The sequence below is a fragment of the Pelobates fuscus genome, chromosome 3 (assembly GCF_036172605.1).
Source record: "Pelobates fuscus isolate aPelFus1 chromosome 3, aPelFus1.pri, whole genome shotgun sequence".
In the NCBI taxonomy this organism is placed as follows: Eukaryota; Metazoa; Chordata; class Amphibia; order Anura; family Pelobatidae; genus Pelobates; species Pelobates fuscus.
This window is the reverse complement of record NC_086319.1, coordinates 425708747-425723774: the sequence shown is the minus strand read 5'-3', so window position 1 is coordinate 425723774 and position 15028 is coordinate 425708747. Positions and strand designations below refer to the sequence as shown.

The following is a 15028-nucleotide window of genomic DNA, read 5'->3' as shown; positions in this document are numbered from 1 at the left end:
CCAGACCCCGAGGGAGTAATGGGTCGGCATAGAGGAAGTGTTCTAAAGCTTTCAGGCCTAGACCATGTTCAATGTTTGAATAAAGGGAAGCAACATCTATAGTCACCCAACAATAATTCTCATGCCAATCAATTTCCTGCATTATAGAGAGAACATGACCGGTGTCCTTGACATATGAGGGCAAGTTAAGTACAAACTTTTGGAGATGGAGATCAACCTATTTTGACAACGGAGCTGTTAAAGAACCAATGGAGGAGATATGACGTGCAGGAGGGTTGGTGAGGGACTTGTGGATCTTGGGATGGTAGTAAAAAAAAATAAAAAATAATAATAATAATAATAGAATAAAATCAGGGTGTTACCATGGCCAGAGAATAGATATCCCCTGTTACGACTCCCCCAGGCATAAAAGTAAATTAAGCTGCGGTTAACCGCAGCTACTGGGTGGTCAATTGACTGCACACGCTCGTTAAGCCGCGGTTAACCGCGGCTTCAGGGAGGTAGATTGCCGCCGCACGCCAGCTTCTGGACGGCCAATTAACAGCGCCTGCCGGCTCCCCACGGCTCCTGGGAGGCTGATAGATGGCTGCTTGTTCGGTAGACGGAATCTACCGAACGGCTGTGCAGAAAGGCATTAATGTGCCTTTCTGCACAGTAAAATAGACTGTTTAACTGCCGGTCCATAGTCACAAGGGAGCAGGCAGGCAACCCTGTTCCTCCAATGTACCGTGGCGAGATTGATCTCGTCACATCCCCTCTTTTTTCAATGGATCCCGTTTCAAAGATCCTATCAACCATCACAAGAAGTTAGTTGTGCCTCTTCTAGGTAATCTTCCCTATCGAAGATAACGATCCCTACACCCATATCTGCTTCTTTAATGATAATGTTGCCGTTTTTCTTTAGGTTTCTCAAAGCTCCTAATTCCGCCTGGGTAAGGTCATTTTCAGGTACAATTCTCCTATGATAGTTATTCCCATTGCACTCCAATATCCTGAAGTCCATCACGAATTCGTAGAAGATCGGTATGAAGTTACCTTTATCTGCCACAGGATAGTATGAGGAAGGAGGTTTCAAATCCGATGTTGGCATTGAGGACTTCCATTGCATCAATCTCTTTATTGATGCTCTGCTGCTCATCTAGAAGAGACATTAGGTTCTTGAACACAATTCTATTCTGGGGATTATTTAAAAAGCAGGGCAATGTTTGCTTCCTTGATATTGAAGGATCTCGCGAGGGTTAATTTTCTGATGAGATGATTGAAGCCCTTGATATTTGGGTTTCTCATAGGTGCAAAATTCAAACGTTTATTGAGCAGTAGGATTTCGGAGGGATTAAGTCTGTATTCAGAAAGATTGAAGATCCCTTTCAAGGGAGGCGCACCATCTTGTTGGGATTGCATTCCCGTTCCCCTTGTTCCTCTATGAGGGCATCTCTCTTTTTGCCACCGTTTTTTGTAAATAATGGAAACGTTCTGGGGTTGTGTAGGAGGCCCTCCCCTAAAAAAACCATCAGATACTTCTGTATTCTTACAGGTCTTAGGGCGAGCCCGTAAATTCTCTGGTACAGATGGAGGGTGAGGGTCCCTTGTAATTGGTCATGCGACGCTGGCCAATCAGAGGAATGTGGTTAGGATTACCTCTGACGCCAACTAGGACGCTTAGGAGTATAAGCTTGGCCATCATTGCCGTAGGATGGTGGAAAGTGTTTTGTTGCCTCTACATGAGGTATGTTGTTACGGTGAGGGGAATCATCCCTTGAAGGGCGACGTTTATGAGGTATCCTATAGTAACCTTTTCGTCCGGAACTCTGAGAACTATCCTGATGTGACCCGCTGGCGGGGATCTGAGGCTGCCCCCTTTTCTGTCTCAGTTGTTTTCTCTGCCAGTTCCTGATAAGGCCATTATCGTAATCGTTTTTGTCCCTCTTGAACTTGGAACTCTTTTTGTTAACGATTTCTTTTTCAAATGTAATCATCTTAACATTAACCGTCTGATCCAAATGTGAAATTAATTCCTTGTTATCAGAGGCATTGATTTTTGAGTGTAAGAGTTCTATCTCAGACTCTGTGTTCTTTAACCTAAATTGTCTATATTTGACCAAAATTTGCATAAGGATTATTGAACAGTTGTCCAATGCACTCAGCCATTCATTTTCCAGTTCTAAGTGATCCGAGAAAAAGGTTTTTTTGTCAAACCTCTGGGATAATTTAATGTCCCAAATACTTTTCCCAATAACACACTATCCCTCCAATCACGCATCTCTGTTTTTAGGTTTTTCTCTAAATCAAAGAAAAGAGATTTGATTGATCATTCTGGATGGGAGGGGTAGCTGGAAGTTCTTTCCTTCTGTTCATTCTGTCAGTTAAGCTAAGCAACGGCATAATGGACTTAGGTATAGTAAAGATATGACACCCAAACAACAGTCCGAATATTCAAGGGGTATATATATATATATATATATATATATATATATATTTTTTTTTTTTTTTTTTTTAAATTCTTTATTTTTGGTGTGTTTGTCAATGACAAAAATAGCATATTATACACTGAAAATTCTGCAATGAATTGACATGCCATGTCAGTTGAAGTGTATAGAAGAAGCAGCACATTTTTAAAAATTAATTAAAAGGAAAATAAAAATGACAAGAAAAACAGTGCAGGTCAGGAGGAACATTGGGGTATTAGGTAAGCAGGCGATTTGCACTGATAGTAAAAGCTAGAGAGTTAATAGGAGTTAACTTAAAACATTAAGGAGGCCCCCACAGACAGGCTATATTTGAAAGCATTATGAAATCCATGAAACAAGACACCCATTTAGCAGCAGCACTGCTGGGACATGATGTGAAAGGTAGTGTGTGGCAGTTAGGTAAATCCTGTGTGATCTGCAGGTGGTCCTAGTTTCCAGCGTTCACCATGGGTGGACACCATGGCTCTCAATCTGCTTCTGCCATTCAGGCTCCGGAATCACACTGTCTGCTCTCCTTTTGCCCAGTGGCTGTCCACAGACTCGTAGCAGTTGTCAGGTTCCTTGGTATAGTGAGTCGTAGGTTTGCCTTCAGCTTTGCCCGTAAGGACTCGAAGAGCCCATCCAAATGGCGCAGGGCATCCAAGCCCATGGCACCCGCCATCTTGAGTACGTTTGAGTGCAGAGTATAACAGGAAGCCTCCTGAAAGTAGGCCAGGATCACCCCCAGCTGGGGGTATACTCTGCCAGAAAGCTGTACACCTGACATTGTGTGCCGGAGCCAACGCTGGGGGTATACTCTGCCAGAAAGCTGTACACCTGACATTGTGTGCTGGATCCAACGCGGGGGGTATACTCTGCCAGAAAGCTGTACACCTGACATTGTGTGCCGGATCCAACGCTGGGGGTATACTCTGCCAGAAAGCTGTACACCTGACATTGTGTGCTGGATCCAACGCTGGGGGTATACTCTGCCAGAAAGCTGTACACCTGACATTGTGTGCCGGAGCCAACGCTGGGGGTATACTCTGCCAGAAAGCTGTACACCTGACATTGTGTGCTGGATCCAACGCTGGGGGTATACTCTGCCAGAAAGCTGTACACCTGACATTGTGTGCCGGAGCCAACGCTGGGGGTATACTCTGCCAGAAAGCTGTACACCTGACATTGTGTGCTGGGGCCAACGCTGGGGGTATACTCTGCCAGAAAGCTGTACACCTGACATTGTGTGCCGGAGCCAACGCTGGGGGTATACTCTGCCAGAAAGCTGTACACCTGACATTGTGTGCTGGGGCCAACGCTGGGGGTATACTCTGCCAGAAAGCTGTACACCTGACATTGTGTGCCGGAGCCAACGCTGGGGGTATACTCTGCCAGAAAGCTGTACACCTGACATTGTGTGCCGGAGCCAACGCTGGGGGTATACTCTGCCAGAAAGCTGGACACCTGACGTGTGCCAGAGCCAACGCTGGGGGTATACTCTGCCAGAAAGCTGGACACCTGACATTGTGTGCCGGAGCCAACGCTGGGGGTATACTCTGCCAGAAAGCTGGACACCTGACATTGTGTGCCGGAACCAACGCTGGGGGTATACTCTGCCAGAAAGCTGTACACCTGACATTGTGTGCTGGAGCCAACGCTGGGGGTATACTCTGCCAGAAAGCTGGACACCTGACATTGTGTGCCGGATCCAACGCTGGGGGTATACTCTGCCAGAAAGCTGTACACCTGACATTGTGTGCCGGAGCCAACGCTGGGGGTATACTCTGCCAGAAAGCTGTACACCTGACATTGTGTGCTGGGGCCAACGCTGGGGGTATACTCTGCCAGAAAGCTGTACACCTGACATTGTGTGCTGGGGCCAACGCTGGGGGTATACTCTGCCAGAAAGCTGGACACCTGACGTGTGCCAGAGCCAACGCTGGGGGTATACTCTGCCAGAAAGCTGGACACCTGACATTGTGTGCCGGAGCCAACGCTGGGGGTATACTCTGCCAGAAAGCTGGACACCTGACATTGTGTGCCGGAACCAACGCTGGGGGTATACTCTGCCAGAAAGCTGGACACCTGACATTGTGTGCCGGATCCAACGCTGGGGGTATACTCTGCCAGAAAGCTGTACACCTGACATTGTGTGCCGGAGCCAACGCTGGGGGTATACTCTGCCAGAAAGCTGTACACCTGACATTGTGTGCTGGGGCCAACGCTGGGGGTATACTCTGCCAGAAAGCTGTACACCTGACATTGTGTGCTGGGGCCAACGCTGGGGGTATACTCTGCCAGAAAGCTGTACACCTGACATTGTGTGCTGCAGCCAACGCTGGGGGTATACTCTGCCAGAAAGCTGTACACCTGACATTGTGTGCTGGGGCCAACGCTGGGGGTATACTCTGCCAGAAAGCTGGACACCTGACATTGTGTGCCGGAGCCAACGCTGGGGGTATACTCTGCCAGGAAGCTGTACACCTGACATTGTGTGCCGGAGCCAACGCTGGGGGTATACTCTGCCAGAAAGCTGTACACCTGACATTGTGTGCTGGGGCCAACGCTGGGGGTATACTCTGCCAGAAAGCTGGACACCTGACATTGTGTGCCGGAGCCAACGCTGGGGGTATACTCTGCCAGAAAGCTGGACACCTGACGTGTGCCAGAGCCAACGCTGGGGGTATACTCTGCCAGAAAGCTGGACACCTGACATTGTGTGCCGGAGCCAACGCTGGGGGTATACTCTGCCAGAAAGCTGGACACCTGACATTGTGTGCCGGAACCAACGCTGGGGGTATACTCTGCCAGAAAGCTGGACACCTGACATTGTGTGCCGGATCCAACGCTGGGGGTATACTCTGCCAGAAAGCTGTACACCTGACATTGTGTGCCGGAGCCAACGCTGGGGGTATACTCTGCCAGAAAGCTGTACACCTGACATTGTGTGCTGGGGCCAACGCTGGGGGTATACTCTGCCAGAAAGCTGTACACCTGACATTGTGTGCTGGGGCCAACGCTGGGGGTATACTCTGCCAGAAAGCTGTACACCTGACATTGTGTGCTGCAGCCAACGCTGGGGGTATACTCTGCCAGAAAGCTGTACACCTGACATTGTGTGCTGGGGCCAACGCTGGGGGTATACTCTGCCAGAAAGCTGGACACCTGACATTGTGTGCCGGAGCCAACGCTGGGGGTATACTCTGCCAGGAAGCTGTACACCTGACATTGTGTGCCGGAGCCAACGCTGGGGGTATACTCTGCCAGAAAGCTGTACACCTGACATTGTGTGCTGGGGCCAACGCTGGGGGTATACTCTGCCAGAAAGCTGGACACCTGACATTGTGTGCCGGAGCCAACGCTGGGGGTATACTCTGCCAGAAAGCTGTACACCTGACATTGTGTGCCGGAGCCAACGCTGGGGGTATACTCTGCCAGAAAGCTGTACACCTGACATTGTGTGCTGGGGCCAACGCTGGGGGTATACTCTGCCAGAAAGCTGTACACCTGACATTGTGTGCTGGGGCCAACGCTGGGGGTATACTCTGCCAGAAAGCTGTACACCTGACATTGTGTGCTGCAGCCAACGCTGGGGGTATACTCTGCCAGAAAGCTGTACACCTGACATTGTGTGCTGGGGCCAACGCTGGGGGTATACTCTGCCAGAAAGCTGGACACCTGACATTGTGTGCCGGAGCCAACGCTGGGGGTATACTCTGCCAGGAAGCTGTACACCTGACATTGTGTGCCGGAGCCAACGCTGGGGGTATACTCTGCCAGAAAGCTGTACACCTGACATTGTGTGCTGGGGCCAACGCTGGGGGTATACTCTGCCAGAAAGCTGGACACCTGACATTGTGTGCCGGAGCCAACGCTGGGGGTATACTCTGCCAGGAAGCTGTACACCTGACATTGTGTGCCGGATCCAACGCTGGGGGTATACTCTGCCAGAAAGCTGTACACCTGACATTGTGTGCCGGAGCCAACGCTGGGGGTATACTCTGCCAGAAAGCTGGACACCTGACATTGTGTGCCGGATCCAACGCTGGGGGTATACTCTGCCAGAAAGCTGGACACCTGACATTTTTGTGCCGGAGCCAACGCTGGGGGTATACTCTGCCAGAAAGCTGGACACCTGACATTGTGTGCCGGAGCCAACGCTGGGGGTATACTCTGCCAGAAAGCTGGACACCTGACATTGTGTGCTGGAGCCAACGCTGGGGGTATACTCTGCCAGAAAGCTGGACACCTGACATTGTGTGCCGGAGCCAACGCTGGGGGTATACTCTGCCAGAAAGCTGGACACCTGACATTGTGTGCCGGAGCCAACGCTGGGGGTATACTCTGCCAGAAAGCTGTACACCTGACATTGTGTGCTGGGGCCAACGCTGGGGGTATACTCTGCCAGAAAGCTGGACACCTGACATTGTGTGCCGGAGCCAACGCTGGGGGTATTAAGGGGGCCATATTGATATTCTGTGTTTGTCTGTTCATCTGACATTTCTATTAATTCCTTTGTCTTTTCCGTTTGAATGCCCAAGTGTTTAATTCGGCATGCCCAGGAATTTCACAGCGCTATCTAGTGTGGGCAGATGATGTGTCCCACGGGGACTTCATCTACCCACACAAAGATGGCGGCGTCCAGGACCTAGGTCCGGACACAAAATAAAAATTATAGAAGAGGTAATATGGGGAGGGGGGCTTAGGGCATGAATCTCATGGAACTGAAAACGGACACAAACTCCTGAACATCGCTGGACTTCCAGCATCGCCTGCATTCAGTTCCACAACACTTAGAAAAGAACGTTTCCACCGAACAAGGGGATCAAGTTCCAGGGTAAGACTATTGACTCGTTAACTACCGAACTAGACCGACCGCAAGCCCTTATTCTCTGGAACAGTTTTGAGCATGGAACCATGCAGGCGGTCGGTCAAAATTAAGACTTCCAGGAAATTCCTGAACACCTGAATTGATCTGGGTGATTTTTGGACATGTTAGTCACCCAGATCAAGGCTATCAGAGGATGTGACTTTTATGGGGATTGTGTGTTTTAAGTTATTTTGGGGGTTTGTAAAAATGTATGTTTTTTGTGTTTGGAGATTATTGAGTTTAATACAGCACTTGACTCAATTGTCTCCCAAGCATAGGGGAGGGATTGACCTATTTTGTATGGTAGTGTCCTGGACCTGAGAGCCAATGTAATTGTATATTTGTTTCTACTGTGGTTTACTCTCAGGACCAAGGGGGGAATGCCCTCTGCATGGGGACTGTCATAAAAGGCCAGTTGTGGCTACCATTGAAGTGAGATTCGTTTTACCCTTCATGAAGTCTAGGCTCATGTTTGGGGGATTGGAGAGCTATATTCACACTCTGGGGATTGCTATAATCACTATACGCCCTTGGATCACAACGATTGATCTTGTAAGAGCAGCCTGCTTCGCTCTCTGAACTAGGAGAGGTCTACCCACTGGAAGCTGGATCCTGGTCTTGGGTCCAGGGTGTGTGGAGGACAGCGAGACCCCAATAAAGCTGCGGCAGTTTGTGGGGTTTACGGTGGTTATGGTGCTCACAAGTACTAGGAAGCAGCGATTGACTGAGGTATTCGGGTCGGCTTGCCAAGTGGTCCGTCACAAACGTCTACTGCACCACCCTGATCTATAATTTTAGTTACCCAATCAAAAAAATCAATAATATTAGTTTGGCATGATCTCCCTGAAGTAAACCCATGTTGTCTCTGATCTTGAAATCCATGTGTTTTTAGATGTTCAACAATCCTATCCTTTAACATGGTTTCCATCACTTTCCCCACTACTGAAGTAAGGCTTACTGGCCTATAGTTACCCGACTCCTCCCTATTACCTTTCTTGTGAATGGGCACAACATTCGCTAACTTCCAATCTTCTGGGACTACTCCTGTTAACAATAACTCTTTAAATAAATCCGTATTGGATCGGATGATTTCCTACAAACATTGGAGTTTAATGCACGAGTCTCTACAGGACATTGTGTTACAGGGACAAACAGTGACAAAGTGTGGATTACCTCGGCTGTTTGAGCATAAGGACGGACAGACACCTTGGAACTGCAAAGCAGAAAACAGGAAGTGATTAGCAACAAACTGCGCCACTGCCATGGTTCTACACTCATTAGTGTAACGATGTAATAGTACCTTAACCCTCCCCCAGGCTGTCTCTCTCTCTCTCTCTCTCCCCCCCAGCCTGTCTCTCTCTCTCTCTCTCCCCCCCAGCCTGTCTCTCTCTCTCTCTCTCTCCCCCCCAGCCTGTCTCTCTCTCTCTCTCTCTCCCCCCAGCCTGTCTCTCTCTCTCTCTCCCCCCCAGCCTGTCTCTCTCTCTCTCTCCCCCCCAGCCTGTCTCTCTCTCTCTCCCCCCAGCCTGTCTCTCTCTCCCCCCCAGCCTGTCTCTCTCTCCCCCCAGTATGTCTCTCTCTCTCTCCCCCCCAGCCTGTCTCTCTCTCTCTCTCTCTCCCCCCAGCCTGTGTGTCTCTCTCTCTCTCTCTCCCCCCAGCCTGTGTGTCTCTCTCTCTCTCTCTCCCCCCAGCCTGTGTGTCTCTCTCTCCCCCCCAGCCTGTGTGTGTCTCTCTCTCTCTCTCCCCCCCAGCCTGTCTCTCTCTCTCTCTCTCCCCCCCAGCCTGTGTGTCTCTCTCTCTCTCTCTCCCCCCCAGCCTGTGTGTGTCTCTCTCTCTCTCTCCCCCCAGCCTGTCTCTCTCTCTCTCTCTCTCCCCCCAGCCTGTCTGTCTCTCTCTCTCCCCCCAGCCTGTCTGTCTCTCTCTCTCCCCCCAGCCTGTCTCTCTCTCTCTCCCCCCAGCCTGTCTCTCTCTCTCCCCCCAGCCTGTCTCTCTCTCCCCCCAGCCTGTCTCTCTCTCTCCCCCCAGCCTGTCTCGCTCTCTCTCTCTCTCCCCCCAGCCTGTCTCTCTCTCTCCCCCCAGCCTGTCTCTCTCTCTCTCTCTCTCTCTCTCCCCCCAGCCTGTCTCTCTCTCTCTCTCCCCCCCAGCCTGTCTCTCTCTCTCTCTCTCTCTCTCCCCCCCAGCCTGTCTCTCTCTCTCTCTCTCCCCCCCAGCCTGTCTCTCTCTCTCCCCCCCAGCCTGTCTCTCTCTCTCTCTCTCTCCCCCCCAGCCTGTCTCTCTCTCTCTCTCTCCCCCCAGCCTGTCTCTCTCTCTCTCTCTCCCCCCCAGCCTGTCTCTCTCTCTCTCTCTCCCCCCCAGCCTGTCTCTCTCTCTCTCTCCCCCCCAGCCTGTCTCTCTCTCTCTCTCCCCCAGCCTGTCTCTCTCTCTCTCCCCCCCAGCCTGTCTCTCTCTCTCTCCCCCCAGCCTGTCTCTCTCTCTCTCTCTCTCTCCCAGCCTGTCTCTCTCTCTCTCTCTCCCCCAGCCTGTCTCTCTCTCTCTCTCTCCCCCCAGCCTGTCTCTCTCTCTCTCTCTCCCCCAGCCTGTCTCTCTCTCTCTCTCTCCCCCAGCCTGTCTCTCTCTCTCTCTCTCCCCCAGCCTGTCTCTCTCTCTCTCTCCCCCAGCCTGTCTCTCTCTCTCTCTCTCCCCCAGCCTGTCTCTCTCTCTCTCTCTCCCCCCCAGCCTGTCTCTCTCTCTCTCTCTCCCCCCCAGCCTGTCTCTCTCTCTCTCTCTCCCCCCCAGCCTGTCTCTCTCTCTCTCTCTCTCCCCCCCAGCCTGTCTCTCTCCCCCAGCCTGTGTCTCTCTCTCCCCCAGCCTGTGTCTCTCTCTCTCTCTCCCCCAGCCTGTCTCTCTCTCTCTCTCCCCCAGCCTGTCTCTCTCTCTCTCTCTCCCAGCCTGTCTCTCTCTCTCTCCCCCAGCCTGTGTCTCTCTCTCTCTCTCTCTCTCCCCCAGCCTGTCTCTCTCTCTCTCTCTCCCCCAGCCTGTCTCTCTCTCTCTCTCTCCCCCAGCCTGTCTCTCTCTCTCTCTCTCTCTCCCCCAGCCTGTCTCTCTCTCTCTCTCTCTCCCCCCAGCCTGTCTCTCTCTCTCCCCCCAGCCTGTCTCTCTCTCTCCCCCAGCCTGTCTCTCTCTCTCTCTCTCTCTCTCCCCCAGCCTGTCTCTCTCTCTCCCCCAGCCTGTCTCTCTCTCTCTCTCTCTCCCCCAGCCTGTCTCTCTCTCTCTCTCTCTCCCCCAGCCTGTCTCTCTCTCTCTCTCTCTCCCCCAGCCTGTCTCTCTCTCTCTCTCTCCCCCAGCCTGTCTCTCTCTCTCTCTCTCTCCCCAGCCTGTCTCTCTCTCTCTCCCCCAGCCTGTCTCTCTCTCTCTCCCCCAGCCTGTCTCTCTCTCTCTCCCCCAGCCTGTCTCTCTCTCTCTCTCTCCCAGCCTGTCTCTCTCTCTCTCTCTCCCAGCCTGTCTCTCTCTCTCTCTCTCCCTCAGCCTGTCTCTCTCTCTCTCTCTCCCCCAGCCTGTCTCTCTCTCTCTCTCCCCCAGCCTGTCTCTCTCTCTCCCCCAGCCTGTCTCTCTCTCTCTCTCTCCCCCAGCCTGTTCTCTCTCTCTCTCTCTCCCCCAGCCTGTCTCTCTCTCCCCCCAGCCTGTCTCTCTCTCTCTCTCCCCCAGCCTGTCTCTCTCTCTCTCTCCCCCAGCCTGTCTCTCTCTCTCTCTCTCCCCCTGTCTCTCTCTCTCTCTCTCTCTCTCTCCCCCAGCCTGTCTCTCTCTCTCTCTCCCCCAGCCTGTCTCTCTCTCTCTCTCTCCCCCAGCCTGTCTCTCTCTCTCTCTCTCTCCCCAGCCTGTCTCTCTCTCTCTCTCTCCCCCAGCCTGTCTCTCTCTCTCTCTCTCCCCCAGCCTGTCTCTCTCTCTCTCTCTCCCCCAGCCTGTCTCTCTCTCTCTCTCCCCCAGCCTGTCTCTCTCTCTCCCCCAGCCTGTCTCTCTCTCTCTCAGCCTGTCTCTCTCTCTCTCTCTCTCCCCCAGCCTGTCTCTCTCTCTCTCTCTCTCCCCCAGCCTGTCTCTCTCTCTCTCTCTCCCCCAGCCTGTCTCTCTCTCTCTCTCTCCCCCAGCCTGTCTCTCTCTCTCTCTCTCTCTCTCCCCCAGCCTGTCTCTCTCTCTCTCCCCCAGCCTGTCTCTCTCTCTCTCTCTCCCAGCCTGTCTCTCTCTCTCTCCCCCAGCCTGTCTCTCTCTCTCTCTCTCCCCCAGCCTGTCTCTCTCTCTCTCTCCCCCAGCCTGTCTCTCTCTCTCTCTCCCCCAGCCTGTCTCTCTCTCTCTCCCCCAGCCTGTCTCTCTCTCTCTCTCCCCCAGCCTGTCTCTCTCTCTCTCTCTTCCCCCCAGCCTGTCTCTCTCTCTCTCTCTCTCTCCCCCCAGCCTGTCTCTCTCTCTCTCTCTCTCTCTCTCCCCCCCAGCCTGTCTCTCTCTCTCTCCCCCAGCCTGTCTCTCTCTCTCTCTCCCCCCCAGCCTGTCTCTCTCTCTCTCTCTCCCCCCCAGCCTGTCTCTCTCTCTCCCCCAGCCTGTCTCTCTCTCTCTCCCCCAGCCTGTCTCTCTCTCTCTCCCCCAGCCTGTCTCTCTCTCTCTCCCCCAGCCTGTCTCTCTCTCTCTCCCCCAGCCTGTCTCTCTCTCTCTCCCCCAGCCTGTCTCTCTCTCTCTCTCTCCCCCAGCCTGTCTCTCTCTCTCTCTCTCCCCCAGCCTGTCTCTCTCTCTCTCTCTCTCCCCCAGCCTGTCTCTCTCTCTCTCTCTCTCCCCCAGCCTGTCTCTCTCTCTCTCTCTCCCCCAGCCTGTCTCTCTCTCTCTCTCCCCCAGCCTGTCTCTCTCTCTCTCCCCCAGCCTGTCTCTCTCTCTCTCTCTCCCCCAGCCTGTCTCTCTCTCTCTCCCCCAGCCTGTCTCTCTCTCTCTCCCCCAGCCTGTCTCTCTCTCTCTCCCCCAGCCTGTCTCTCTCTCTCTCTCTCTCCCCCAGCCTGTCTCTCTCTCTCTCTCCCCCAGCCTGTCTCTCTCTCTCTCTCTCCCCCAGCCTGTCTCTCTCTCTCTCTCTCTCCCCCAGCCTGTCTCTCTCTCTCTCTCCCCCCCAGCCTGTCTCTCTCTCTCTCTCTCTCCCCCAGCCTCTCTCTCTCTCTCTCTCTCTCCCCCAGCCTCTCTCTCTCTCTCTCTCTCTCCCCCAGCCTCTCTCTCTCTCTCTCTCTCTCTCTCTCCCCCAGCCTGTCTCTCTCTCTCTCTCTCCCCCAGCCTGTCTCTCTCTCTCTCTCTCCCCCAGCCTGTCTCTCTCTCTCTCTCTCTCCCCCAGCCTGTCTCTCTCTCTCTCCCCCAGCCTGTCTCTCTCTCTCTCTCTCTCCCCCAGCCTGTCTCTCTCTCTCTCTCCCCCAGCCTGTCTCTCTCTCTCTCACTCCCCCAGCCTGTCTCTCTCTCTCTCCATCTCTCTCTCCCCCCGGCTGTCTCTCTCTCTCTCTCTCCCCCCCGGCTGTCTCTCTCTCTCTCTCTCCCCCCCGGCTGTCTCTCTCTCTCTCTCCCCGGCTGTCTCTCTCTCTCTCTCTCCCCGGCTGTCTCTCTCTCTCTCTCTCTCTCCCCCGGCTGTCTCTCTCTCTCTCTCCCCCGGCTCTCTCTCTCCCCCCGGCGCTCTCTCTCTCTCTCCCCCCGGCTGTCTCTCTCTCTCTCCCCCCGGCTGTCTCTCTCTCTCCCCCCGGCTGTCTCTCTCTCTCCCCCCGGCTGTCTCTCTCTCTCTCTCTCCCCCCCGGCTGTCTCTCTCTCCCTCCCCCCCGGCTGTCTCTCTCTCCCTCCCCCCCCGGCTGTCTCTCTCTCCCTCCCCCCGAGGCTGTCTCTCTCTCCCTCCCCCAGCCTGTGTCTCTCTCTCTCTCTCCCCCAGCCTGTCTCTCTCTCTCTCTCTCTCTCCCCCAGCCTGTGTCTCTCTCTCTCTCCCCCAGCCTGTGTCTCTCTCTCTCTCTCCCCCAGCCTGTGTCTCTCTCTCTCTCTCTCTCCCCCAGCCTGTGTCTCTCTCTCTCTCTCTCCCCCAGCCTGTGTCTCTCTCTCTCTCTCTCCCCCAGCCTGTGTCTCTCTCTCTCTCTCCCCCAGCCTGTGTCTCTCTCTCTCTCTCCCCCAGCCTGTCTCTCTCTCTCTCTCTCCCCCAGCCTGTCTCTCTCTCTCTCTCTCCCCCAGCCTGTCTCTCTCTCTCTCTCTCCCCCAGCCTGTCTCTCTCTCTCTCTCTCTCCCCCAGCCTGTCTCTCTCTCTCTCTCCCCCAGCCTGTGTCTCTCTCTCTCTCTCCCCCAGCCTGTCTCTCTCTCTCTCTCTCCCCCAGCCTGTCTCTCTCTCTCTCTCTCCCCCAGCCTGTCTCTCTCTCTCTCTCTCCCCCAGCCTGTCTCTCTCTCTCTCTCCCCCAGCCTGTCTCTCTCTCTCTCTCCCCCAGCCTGTCTCTCTCTCTCTCTCCCCCAGCCTGTCTCTCTCTCTCTCTCTCCCCCCGGCTGTCTCTCTCTCTCTCTCCCCCCCGGCTGTCTCCCTCTCCCTCTCCCCAGGCTGTCTCTCCCCCCCAGGCTGTCTCTCTCTCTCCCTCCCCCCCGGCTGTCTCTCTCTCCCTCCCCCCCGGCTGTCTCTCTCTCCCTCCCCCCCCCGGCTGTCTCTCTCTCCCTCCCCCCCCGGCTGTCTCTCTCTCCCTCCCCCCCCGGCTGTCTCTCTCTCCCTCCCCCCCCGGCTGTCTCTCTCTCCCTCCCCCCCCGGCTGTCTCTCTCTCCCTCCCCCCCCGGCTGTCTCTCTCTCCCTCCCCCCCCCGGCTGTCTCTCTCTCCCTCCCCCCCCTGGCTGTCTCTCTCTCCCTCCCCCCCAGGCTGTCTCTCTCTCCCTCCCCCCCAGGCTGTCTCTCTCTCTCCCTCCCCCCCAGGCTGTCTCTCTCTCTCCCTCCCCCCCAGACTGTCTCTCTCTCTCCCTCCCCCCCAGGCTGTCTCTCTCTCTCCTCCCCCCCAGGCTGTCTCTCTCTCCCTCCCCCCCAGCCTGTCTCTCTCTCTCTCCCCCCCAGCCTGTCTCTCTCTCTCTCTCCCCCAGCCTGTCTCTCTCTCTCTCTCCCCCAGCCTGTCTCTCTCTCTCTCTCTCTCTCCCCCAGCCTGTCTCTCTCTCTCTCTCTCCCCCAGCCTGTCTCTCTCTCTCTCTCTCTCCCCCAGCCTGTCTCTCTCTCTCTCTCTCCCCCAGCCTGTCTCTCTCTCTCTCTCTCTCCCTCCCCCAGCCTCTCTCTCTCTCTCCCAGCCTGTCTCTCTCTCTCTCTCTCCCCCAGCCTGTCTCTCTCTCTCTCTCCCCCAGCCTGTCTCTCTCTCTCTCTCTCCCCCAGCCTGTCTCTCTCTCTCTCTCTCTCCCCAGCCTGTCTCTCTCTCTCCCCCAGCCTGTCTCTCTCTCTCTCTCTCTCTCCCCCTGTCTCTCTCTCTCTCTCTCCCCCAGCCTCTCTCTCTCTCTCTCCCCCAGCCTGTCTCTCTCTCTCTCTCTCCCCCAGCCTGTCTCTCTCTCTCTCTCTCTCCCCCAGCCTGTCTCTCTCTCTCTCTCTCTCCCCCAGCCTGTCTCTCTCTCTCTCTCTCCCCCAGCCTGTCTCTCTCTCTCTCTCTCCCCCAGCCTGTCTCTCTCTCTCTCTCTCTCCCCCAGCCTGTCTCTCTCTCTCTCTCTCTCCCCCAGCCTGTCTCTCTCTCTCTCTCTCTCC

General features: G+C 54.7%; 1 protein-coding gene across 1 annotated transcript in view; it reads right to left on the bottom strand.

Moving 5' to 3' along the window:
- Positions 1–15028, bottom strand: part of ACADVL (acyl-CoA dehydrogenase very long chain) — a 43667-nt gene that overhangs the window by 26058 nt on the left and 2581 nt on the right. The window contains exon 2 of the mRNA XM_063449840.1: positions 8491–8530. Within this exon, the coding sequence (XP_063305910.1) occupies positions 8491–8530 (40 nt within the window). The remainder of the gene's footprint in view (positions 1–8490; positions 8531–15028) is intronic.